Source organism: Pleurodeles waltl, chromosome 11, assembly GCF_031143425.1.
Source record: "Pleurodeles waltl isolate 20211129_DDA chromosome 11, aPleWal1.hap1.20221129, whole genome shotgun sequence".
Lineage (NCBI taxonomy): Eukaryota > Metazoa > Chordata > Amphibia > Caudata > Salamandridae > Pleurodeles > Pleurodeles waltl.
The window spans coordinates 241985839-241997961 of record NC_090450.1 but is presented as its reverse complement, the minus strand read 5'-3'; the positions used below and the strand labels follow the sequence as shown (position 1 = coordinate 241997961).

Genomic DNA, 12123 nt, shown 5'->3' with positions numbered 1-12123 from the left:
TCGTATGGTAAAAGATAGACACATTGGATTCTGGCATACACCAGTGATTTATTTCACTGACTCCAAGCTCTCCACAGCAGATGAGGAACAATTGACCATGTCACAAATTACTAGCAGTGTAGAAATGTTAGGTTTAACTCATTGTATTTACTTCTTGTAGACAAAATCAGCACGTCTGAATTTATTAGCTGCAGACTCTTCAGTGACTTGAATATTAAAGTCTGGAATACTCTCAACAAGGTCTCTGTCTATAGAATTAATTTCTAAAGCAGTTAGTATTTCCTTTATCATGGTGTTCCTCAAGAATGCTTTAATTCTGTCCAAGGTTTAGAAATATCGTTCAGGCTCGGCTGTTGTCATGAGAGTAGTTATGAGTATTTTTAGTAAAGAGATTGTAAGAGATTTCTCCATAATATGCTTTTGATCTTAAAGCGAGCAAAGCAATGGCATCAGTATTCTGTTGGAATACATGTATTCTGTATAGTACAGTTAACTCAGTTTTAAGATTCTTTCCTGAGCATAGGATAAGCTTCTATAACTTTATTCAGTGCTTGCTCAGGGAAGGAAATATCATAATTTGCAAACCGGTCAGTATGCAGTAATGTGGCACTCACCAAATGTTTGGTAAATGAAAAACGTTCCTCTGCATGCACAACTGTAGTGTCACATATTTCATTTGCGATTTCGATTAGGCTGATTATATTTTTCCTGCGGTTTGAAAAACTAGAATGTTTTGGCAGTCTGTCTATTTTATCAGTCCCTTCTCTATGTTCATGAAGGTGACTAACTGGATTGTAGCTCTTTGTACAAATACAGTATCTGTTTCTCGTTTTTTGTAGCTGGTTATATAGTATGTCAACATGAGGCATTATTTGGTGAAACAAAAACAGAAAGAACTGGAACTCCTTGTCTTGTAGTGTTCTTGCAAAGCTACAGGACTCGTTTAGACTTTTGCATTCAGAGTCACTCCTGGCTTCTATGATGTCATACCATTTCTCAAGATCAAACTTCTATTTATATATGAGGTTGATTGTGCGTATGTGAAAGTGTCAACAAGTTGCCGATCCCTTTGGAAGCCTTTTGGCCACAGTGTCCTGAAGTAATTAGTTTTTTCTTTTTGGTGAACATGAGAAGAATGCTGCCATTCCTGCTACATCCGAAAATAAAATTGTCTCTCCGAAATCTTTCCGACTGCTTGCTGCATAATAAGATGAAACTGATGGGCAAAACAGTGCACCTAATGGGCATTATGGTACACATCTCAAATTCTTTTTTGTACTCCACCAAAAATTCCAGTTGTAACTGAAGCACCATCATAGCTCTGTGCAATTAGTTTTGTGCAATCAGTATGCTCTGGAAATGTTGAGCTGACTTCACGGAGTATATGTGCAGCCATGGTTTCTGCTCTAGGTTATTTCAAATGTGTGAATCCGTAGAATCTCTCCATGTTTTCACTGTCATTGTCAATATACTGAAAGATTTAGTGGCCGTATTAGTGGTGTTGTCAGCCTGGACAGCTACAAAGTCTGCGGGTTTCAACTGTTGTATAAGACAGCTTCCTAAAATCTCTAGCATACACTCAAGAAATTCATTTTGTATGGTTTTAGAGGTGCCTTTGAAGAAGGTAGCACTTTCTAAGTGTGCTTCTATTTCGCTCTCTATGCTTAAAGTTAAATGTACAAGGCCTCTGAATATACCAGGATTTTAGTAACTTTAAGATTGATTATGCCTTTGTAACGCAAGATCGAAAGCACCACAGAAACAAATACAATCAATTATTTGTGACTATGTGTATCCGACAAATGAGTTAAGCCTGTCACTCCTATTTTTTGTCCAAGGAATGTCACCACCAAACAGCAAGCAGGTGAAGCAGAACAGAACTTTTGTTGAAGTACTCCCTGTAAGCCAGTCAACTTTTGTATACGAGGAGTTTGAGAATGTACGTTTATGCATCTTCCCTCTGTCCTGGGAAAAGAATAGCAAAAGCTGAAAAGATAAATACCTCTTAATTAGTGGTACAATTTAGACACAAATTATACATTAAAGCCAATTTTTCACACTATTCAGTGAGAATCACTTAAGACAACATGGATTCCTTCACAGAGGCTCCCTAATTTGGGTGTTGGAAAATAAATGGTAGGCAAAAATAATCATGATGAATTCAGATGATAAATATGCAATAAAGAGGCCTTTCATGTTTGTTTTTATCTTGTCACATGTGTGATTTCCAGTTTGGGGGGTGGTTACCAAAGAGATGTGAAAAGGTACAATGTAGGCAATGTTTTCTGACAATGGACAAATTGCTTCTTCTACTTTTATCATTGAGATTGGTGTTTAGTCTGACTGCTAAATGAAAGTATTTTATAATGTTACCTTTGTGATAGTCTTGCTGTGTTCCAGGGGAGTGAAAAGCGGCAGGACTTAAACTCATTTCTCCAATACACCAAAATGTGAATAATACTTGCAAATAAAGTATCTAAATGTTTGGAAAAGTACAAGCAGTTAAGAAGGAACAAAATTAACTATTTGTTCCGGAAGTGTGATTTAAACCCAATTTCCACACATTGTTTGTGTACCATATAATTTTATCGATAGAACTGCCTGACTTTGCAAATGTAGTGGCTATTTCTGTCCGTAAGCAATAAGTGCCCCAAAAATTAACCACCGGCTACATACTGTAACTATACCCTTACTATCACTTTACTTTCCTACTACTGAGTGGGTGTAGGGAGGCTGTAGCTTGTTTGCAACACTTTTTCTTTGTGCAGCCCTTAGTTTTTAAAATCCCTATGATTTCCATCCCACAAAGCTCAACATTGATTGATAGCAGCATCCCCACTCTGAAAAATGTCCCACCACCACTGCAGCCGTCAATCATGGCACATCAGATCAAAAGACCTTGACCCAATGCCTGCCCATGCACTTCCGTTTAGGTCCTGAGGATGCCACTAGTAAGTGCTGCACTTTCCATCAGCACCCTCTGGCCCAGTAAGGAAGCTGCACATCTAACTGTTCATTGTAATGGGAGATGTGCATTTTCACTGCACAGATTCTAATTTTCCCTGTGTTGTAGCAGCCAGCTTACAGTGCACTTTTCACACCTTGAAAACAGCGTCATAAAACATGATCTGTGCATTTCTTTTCAGTGTTTTTTTTTATTGTCTCCCACCAAACACACTTAACTGGACAATTCATAGCCTTTTGTATGGGTGTAACCTCTATGTGTCTGAAAGATTTAAAAAAAAGAGCAACATTAACAATTCTTTCACTTCCACCTTATTTTCTACTCCTCTCTTGCTCTCCTTTGGTCCAGTACTTGAGCTTATCCTTTTTATTTTGAATTTGCTTATCTGTTGGTCATGCTTGGAAAGTCATGCCATCACTATATGAACAATACCCAGCTTCGTAATAGAATGCACACAGATACATTCAGTAATAATACGCTCAACATTTGCCTCAATCAAATACAGATTTGATTGGCAATTTCAGCTCTGTCCCAAGTAATAGGACAGTTGCTTACTTACATCATCATCTACTGACTACAGACTTTTGTACAGCAGACACAGTGTAAAACAGTAAATCACTAAGCTTCATCCTAGATGACAAAATGCATTTGAGACAGCACAGTGATGCAATTGTGAAAACCTCTAGCTTAGACTGTTCAAATATATTAAAAGCTTTCACCTCCAAAGATACCATTGAACAAGACGTCCAGGTGCTAGACATCTCTTTCTTTGACTTGGGTCACCAGTTCTTGCACACCTTCCTGCAATTTGTACTTCTCCTGTAAAAGCTGTCACATGTAGCAGAAAAATGGTCTCTGAAATCAGAAACCATAACCATATAGCCAACACTCGTCCTACTTATTCTAAAACAACTTATGTTTAAATTGCACCTTCAGATAATCCAGAATTGTTTTCAGGGCCTTACATTGGAGGACCCTGACCTATCTGCAAATTAAGCTGGATCAGGTGGAGGTACGAAGCTTTGTGCTGAAACTCTTCCTCTAAATCGTGCACCACATCGTAATCCTTGTCATGATCTGCACCTCCAAGAGGTATCTTATAAAACCTTATATTCTCATCCTTTATAAGCAGACTGATAAAACTCCTCTTAAAAAATGTTAACAGATAATATTCCTCAGTCTGTCACACTTTGAGTAATACCATTGACAAATCGGACCTCTGGTTTGAAGTATCCTGTCTCCCCCCCCTTCTTTGTGGACACACCATCTCGTGATCTCCCTGCATCTTGTCATTGTTTTCTTCCCTTATCCTAACTTCCTGCTAGCTTCCTGCTCTTTCCTTTTTTAACTTCCCTCTTCTTGCAAAATCATTTTCTTTTCAAGCATTCGAATTGCCTCATAGTTTTCTCTTCATACTCTACCTGTCATACCCTACTCAACATCAAAACTTTGATCTGTAATTAATCGTTCTTCCTTTACCTAGTGATGCAGAGGGTACTACTCCCTTAAGATGCAGGCCTCCTGGGAGTACCCTGGAAAGTCACATTGTGCATTCCTGTAACTCTCATAATGTTCATCTCACCCCGTTTGGGGAGCCAGAAGGCAAGCAGGGGCTACTGGAACTCAGACATGGGAGCCAAGGTAATTTCATTCTGACGTTTCGAGGTCTGTCCTACTATGGTTTCATAAAACTGGGCCAAGTAAGCCTCTTTTAGCTCTCAACTGACAGTTGTAGTGATAACAAGCATCTGCTTCTCAGGAAAGGGTGTATGGGTGTTGTCAACTCAGAACTCCACAACCACCCAGCAACACAATAATAAATTGTCCAACACAACTATTCTTTTGTAACAAAAAGTACTTTAACACACATTACCCATGATAGCCCTAGTACTGCATAGATCAGACTGTGGGCACAATTACCTTACTAGTGCTTGAGCAACTACTCCTCGAAACATGGTACCCTTTCTTCTGTTTTCCAGGGTGCCCCTCCTTCTATACAATAAGCAAGTGACACACCCCACATCCAAATTGTTCAGCTGTTAATTTTTAAATCTGTCAACATTTCTGTTTTTGATATTCTTGTAAAGTTCACTGAAGTTCAGCTGAGTTTTGTATGTGCTATATAAATGCTGAAAATAAAGGTGTGTTAAAAAAGACTTTTAGTGAAAAAATTGAATTGGGTTATAAATAGCGAGAGGTTCAGTAGCACATTAGGGGTCAGGCACCACACTGTTTTAGCAATGTGTTTGTTTTAAGCCATGCTAATAAGGAATTAATATATTATATAGGCTTTCCTGTGTGAGCCTCTCTTACGTGGTGGGCGGTTGGAGTGATTGTGACAGGTGATTCAGAGCACTGATTCAGCTCTTTGCAGGAATGGACCATTCTTGTAGTCTGTTACAGCTTCCCAACTGGTACTTGGCAAATGAAATTAACATGATGCCTCATTGGAAGAGAAAAAGGTAAATGTAGAAATAAAGCGCGATGATGATGATGATGATGATGATGGTGCATAGCATACTACTAATAAAGGGTGTTGGATAAAATATTGAATGAAAGGTACCATAACTGCAATATATTTTTTCTCAATGCTACAGATGGGGCTCATTGTGCTGACATGTATCCCGAGGGTGATGAAGACCCTGTCTCTGTCAGAAATGCCCGGGAGTACATTTACTTCCTGCTTTGGACAATGCTGGATTGTTAAGCCAATTGGAAAGCCTGAAAGATCCAGCTGAAGTATGGTCATCTGTCTGTGGTGCATGAGCACAGACTTGAGCGCTGAAGTACACTTGACGTACATTCTTTACAGGCAACCTTCTGAAGCCATGACCGGTCTATGACGCATAATTTATAATCCATTGTAAGCTACTCCATTAGTGGCTGGAGACTGGCACACATTTCACTTAGTTTCTCAGTTTTCTTTCTTTAGTCAAGTTTTTCCCACCTATGAAATTTGTTAAAGGTCTGTTAATGTTTTGGTTGTCCTGTTAGTTTTTTTTTATTGCATTATTGTTTACTACTGTGATGTCACTAAAGTATGGAACTCTCACTGGGATGCCACTATGGTAGGTCTCTTTCACTTTGATACCACAGAAGTATGGAATACTGTCCCTGTGATGTCTCCCAAGTCATGGTGTCTAGTGAACAATAACAATGATGATTTTGCAGTAGAGCAGTGTGAGAACCCATTGTGTACAAGCCACAGTGACTGAACTGAAAGCATCAGTGAAACGATATTCCAAAGTGAAACACATTAAGATGCATTTCGTTTTCACAAATGGGCTGGATACTTTTATTTGTATTTTTCTTTCCAAAGCATTCCAGTCACAAACTATCAGCCACTGGCTCAGATAAACATGTTTAGCACAATACCCGACAACCTTAAGGTCATGCTCGGCATTCTCCTCAGTTCTCTTTGCTCCTTGTTGCATTAGTACAGAAATGTTTCTAAATTGATTAAGCATAGGTAGACTTTATTACCTATGTATTACCTGTTTGTGGAACTCTGTCTAGCAATTTTAAAGTTCAATGTCAAAATGGCTGTCAGACATTTTAGACTGGATACTCCAGCTGGGACATGGGCTTTTGGGCATTCAATTAATTGTCAGGGAGGCAATTCCATTTGATTCCAGATTCTGGGAGATTAGTCTCTTTTGATTTCAGTTGGTATCCTTAAGTAAACCAATAGAACGGGTATTAAAACGTGTCAGTGAGTATGACGTGACAATCATGAAACATTACCATAATAGTAATTTGAGATTAATTATTTTTCGAACATCAAGTCTATCTCATTATTTTTGTTAGTGTATAACATTGCAGCATTTGGAATGTTACAACTTTCCTGTTATTTCCTAGTGCCTTGTGGAAGGGTTCATGCAAGATAAAAGTAGTGCAGTTATGTTCCATATGAAGTGCGAAATAATAACTTAAAAAACGCACAATTTCACTCTGCAGGTAAACCAGAGAAACAAGAAATGTTGGAAGTTTTCATGCAGTTCTTCCAGAGAGAACCACCCAAGCTGCCCACAGATTTGATAGTATTTTGTGAGAAATTAATGTTCTGCCTTTTTCTTTTCTATCCATTGCTGGCGTAAGTAGGTCAACCGTAGTCCACTTTTGTTTATGGCTGAATGGAAAAAAAAGCCACCCAGCTCCACTTGTGTGCAAACCAATGAAGAGTTTAGGTTTGAATGTAAAATCTGAGACATTTTATCCTCATGAAGCTAACAAAGTTGTCTAAGGGATTCAGGAGGATGACAAAGTTGGGTACCGGACCTTGTGTGTGTACTGCATAATTCATTTCTATGCAAAAGGAGCTACAACTATTTGTTGCGCTAAATTTTGCAGAAGAATGTTTTTTGTATGTAAATAAAAATGTCTTAACACAATAAATGACTGGTTACAAAGAATGCATTGGTTTCTGTAGTCATTTTACCAGATGGTAAAAATGTCAGCTATATGAACTTTTAATTAGCTGAGTAATAATCAGTGGCTCATACAGTACTGTCAATTGTTATGCATTTAAATATCCGTTTAGTTTTCTAGTGGAACAGCTGAGTTGTTTTTTTCCACAGCTGTCTTTGACCAGAAAAGTAAAATACATAAATCACTAACCTTTCTTTAAGGCTTTTTCATTTTTTGGGCGTTTGGTAATGACAGTGTCCCTGGCATGGCCCACACTTATTTGATGGTCTGGTGGGTCTTACAGAGTCTATATGCAGTATCCTGCTACCTGTCAATGTTTGTTTGTACCCTCACCCAAAAGCACAGTAAGGCCCCTTGCCCTCAGAAATGGTTACAGCTTTCTGCCTGGGGTTCTCAGGATAGACTTTATTTCATGGGAGACCCAATGTAGTGCTCCATGGGAAGTCATGTACAAGGGAGAGTCTCAGATTACCTGCCTGCGTCCAATATTTATACACTTCAACAGGCATTGAATACAATAGCTGGTTCATACATAACATTCCAGCAAGCACATCTGTTAGTCTTGTGATTTCTTTCTCCGCCTCTATCTTTTTTTGTAAGAGATGCCCTGCTCTCCCATGGCTGGGGGTGGTGTTCTTCTAGATAAGATAACCCGTTCTGTTTCTTGGAACAGTTGGTGTTCTTTCTCTGTCTTGTAACTAATTTTTTTTTAGTGAAACTCTGACGTAACACATACTGTATTGGTTTGTTTTCTGGACACTTATTTTGTTGATTTGGACAAAATGGAGTCTCTTTTCAAGAGGTGTTTTTTGGAAGGCAAAAGGTGTGTAGGTGGAAAAACTGGATCCAAAGAGTTGTATGAGAGTACCTCCGAATCCCATTTATGGGTATATTTCGTACATGTCTGATTATTTGCTGTATCATTTTTATACCTTTCCTTAAACACCCTTGAGGGCGCAGTCCGTCGTCGTATTCCCTCACCACTGCCCCCTGACACGAGCCTGGGCCTGGAATATTAATTGAGACCAGAGTTCACAGGTGAAGTCACTCTCACTATTAAACTTCTGCCCTGCATCTGCCACTGTTTTCAGTATTGATTTTGGTTGTGTAAGAATTCCTGACTTTTCAAACTGGCTATAATCCTGAAACCTTGTTTGAGCTCCTTTGTCTAATATTGCTGTGGAATTCCATTTTGATATTGGAAAGTTTCAACCATGAAATTGCACTTTCCCTTTGATGTAACATGACATCAGTGGTATCAAACATATCAGGCGTGGGCTTTCTTGAACCCTTATTTCTTGACTATCAACAGCGAAGATATATGAAGATACAAAGAAAGCATGATACATTGAAATGTGCGGTAAATGTTGTGTATAAAACTTTCTACCACATGTTCTGGTGCCACAAGGGATGCATAGAATGCTGCGAAAGTTTTCTTTTTGACCTTAATAATTTGTCAGTTGCATCTGTAATTTCCCAAGGGGCTACTGATGCTAGCAATGTTTCATTCATTAGACTACCTAGAAGACCCTTGTCTCTTAGGGAGGGTGGTCAGCAAGATTTCATTCATCAGACTACCTATCCCATTGAATACCCCTCCACACATAAGGCTCTTAACCTCTTCACTGCCAGGCCTATTCCCCTCAGGTGCCAGGTCTTTTTTTTTTGGCTATTTGGGGCAGCTTGCACTTAGGCCCTCATAACATTTTGTCTACATAAGCTACCCACGCCAAATTTGCGTCCTTTTTTTTCCAACATCCTAGGCATTCTAGAGTTACCAAGAGTTTGTGGGTTCCCCTGGAGGAGACCAAGAAATTATCCAAAATACAGCGAAAGTTTCGGTTTTTTAAAAGAAAATGGGGAAAAGGGCTGCAGAAGAAAGCTTGTGTTTTTTCCATGAAAATGACAACAAATGGTTTTCAGTGCTAAAATCTGCATCTTCCAAGCTTTCAGAAACAGACTTGAATCAGAAAACCACATTTTTCAACTCAATTTTGGCATTTTACTGGGACATTCCCCATTTTACTGTTTTGTGTTCTTTCAGCCTCCTTCTAGTTAGTGCCAGAAATGGGCGTGAAAACAATGCTGGATCCCGGACAGCTAAACATTTCTGAAACATAGACAAAAATCTGAAATCAGCAAGGGGTCATTTGTGTGGATCCTTCAAGGTTTTCCTACAGAAAGTAACAGCTAAAATAAAAAGAATATTAAAATTGAGATGAAAAAAGAGCCATTTCTGTCCACGTGTTCTTCTATAACTTTTTCCAGCTATTGCATATTTTTGAAAGCAATATACCATTACGTCTGCCGGACTCTTCTGGTTTCAGGGATATATACGGCTTGTAGGTTCATCAAGAACCCTAGGTACCCAGAACCAATAAAGGAGCTGCACCTTGCAATGGGTTTCCCTTGTATACAGGGTATACAGCAATTCATTTGGTGAAATATAAAGAGTGAAAAATAGGCATCAAGGAAACCTTACCAAGATAAGGTGTTGAGAGGAAGTGGTTATTTGTACGTCTCTGAAGTCCGGGGTCTCTATACTAGCATGTGAATTACAGGGCATTTCTCAAATAAGCTTCTTTTTTACACACTGTCTTGATTTTGGAAGGAATAAACATAGAGAAAGTCAAGGGGCAATAACACTTGTTCTTCCATTCTGTTTTCACCCAAGTCTCCCAATACAAATGCGTGGGTAGGCCTAAAGCCCGCGACAGGAAACGCAACATGGGCACACCACATTTTTACATTGAAATCTGACCTGTTTTTTGCAAAATGCCTAGATGTGGATTTTGGCCTCTAGCTCAGCTGGCACCTAGGAAAACCTAGCCAATCTGGACATTTCTGAAAACTAAACTCCTAGGGTAACCTAGGATGGGGTAACTTGTGGCACTCATATCAGGTTCTGTTACCCAGAATCCTTTGCCAACCTCAGAATTTGGCAAAAAAACACTTTCCTCACATCTCCGTACTGCAAAGTCTGGAATATGAGGGGGGCCACCAACTTCCTTCTAACCATCACTCCCCCACATCTCACGATTAAAAAAAAAAAAGAAAAAAAAATAGTACCTCACTTGTGTGGGTAGGTCTAGTGCCCACAACAAGAAATGCCCCAAAACACTATTCAAAACTACCTGCTTTTGCGGGGGGCACCTGTGTTTTTGGTCCAGGGCTCAGCAGCCATCTAGGGAAACATACCAAACCCAGACATTTATGAAAACTAGACACCCGAGGAAGTCTAGGGTGGTGTTACTTGTGTGGATCCCCCAGTGTTTTCTTACCCAGAATCCTTAGCAAACCTCAAATTTAGCTAAAAATTAAAAAATTTCCCACATTTCTGTGTGGGATCACTGCACTAGCATTTCCTACCACCCAACAGTCCCCTACGTCTTCTGATAAAAACTATACCTCACTTGTCTACGTGGTCCAAGTGCCTGTGACATGGAAGAGCCAAAATTGTCTAAATTGAGGGGGGAACCAATGCGTGTCCAAAAGGGCAGTTTGAAGAAAAAAAAAAAAAGGTTTTAGGCTGGCAAGTGAGGCTGAATTTTTATCGGTATAGATGCGACTATGCTGGGTGGTAGGAATGTTGCGGATTCCTGAAGAATCCGAAACGTTCCCTCACAAAAATGTGGGGAAAATGTGTGAGTTCAAGCAAAGTTGGAGGTTTGCAGGGCATTGTGGGTAGGAAAATGGTGCGGGTGCATGTGGAGCACACCACCCTGGACTCACCCAGATGTCTAGTTTTCAGATGTGTCTAGGTCTTGTAGATTTTTCTACATGGCAGTGTCCCAAAGTCCGAAAAGTGCAGCCGTTCCAAGTGGGACGATTGAGAGTTAGACAAGCCCTCCTGGCCCAAATGTAAAACCAAAATCCAAACTAATCAAATGCTGTGGGCTAAGATGTTTTAGTGTGTGGGGGGGCGAGCTGCAAGACTGTAACCCCCTTCAGTTGGGGTGGGGGCATAACCATGCCCATACTGGTGGGTAGCCACCACCCCTCTTTTTTTTAATTTTTTTTTTATTCCCTGGCATCTAGTAGACTTTCTGCCTCCATGGGGTGTGGATCAGGGAGTAATTGCCCCATCTGCCCACTGGTGGGCAGAAACCCTTTGTCCCCATTTTTTTGGGTTGGGTGTATGGCCATACTGCCACCCACTTTTGTTTGAAAAAAAAATCTTTCCTGGTATTTTCTGGGCTTTCTGCCCCCATTGGGGGCAGATGGGCCTTACAAAAATAGGCCAACAGTAATGTGCCCCCATAGGGGGTGACCCTTACCCAAGGGGCTGCTCCCCCTAAACAAAACACACACCAATCCCTGGTGCCTAAGTGTTTTTTCCCCTTTGGGGGCAGATGAGCCTAATAAAAATAGGTTGATCTGGCCCCAAGGGGGGGCAAAAATGGCCTAAAAACTATTTTCCCTCCAGGGGAGCGACCCTTGTCTAAGGGGCCTCTCCCCACCTGTTAAAAAAAAAGAAAAAATGTAAATAAATAATCCCTGGCATCCAGAGGCTACACTAGGCTGATCTGCCCCCAGGGGTGCAGAAAATGCCTTTAAAAAATTGCCTCCCAGGGGAGCGACTCTTGCCTAAGGTAGGCTCCCCTTTATTGCTTATAAAAACAAAAACCTCCCTGGTGTCTAGTGGGCATTTCTGCAGCCCAATCGCTTCACAACCGGGCTGCAGAAATGCTCAGACACATGAAAGGCCTTTCCTTTCATGCCTCTTCCTT

At 40.2% G+C, this 12123-nt stretch overlaps 1 protein-coding gene across 1 annotated transcript in view; it reads left to right on the top strand.

The window, feature by feature from the left end:
- The window catches only part of LOC138265619 (putative serine protease K12H4.7), a 313417-nt gene extending 306040 nt beyond the window's left edge, over positions 1-7377 (top strand). The window contains exon 9 of the mRNA XM_069213485.1: positions 5563-7377. Coding sequence (XP_069069586.1) covers positions 5563-5672 — 110 coding nt within the window. The 3' untranslated portion in view covers positions 5673-7377. The remainder of the gene's footprint in view (positions 1-5562) is intronic.
- Positions 7378-12123: the final 4746 nt, after the last annotated feature.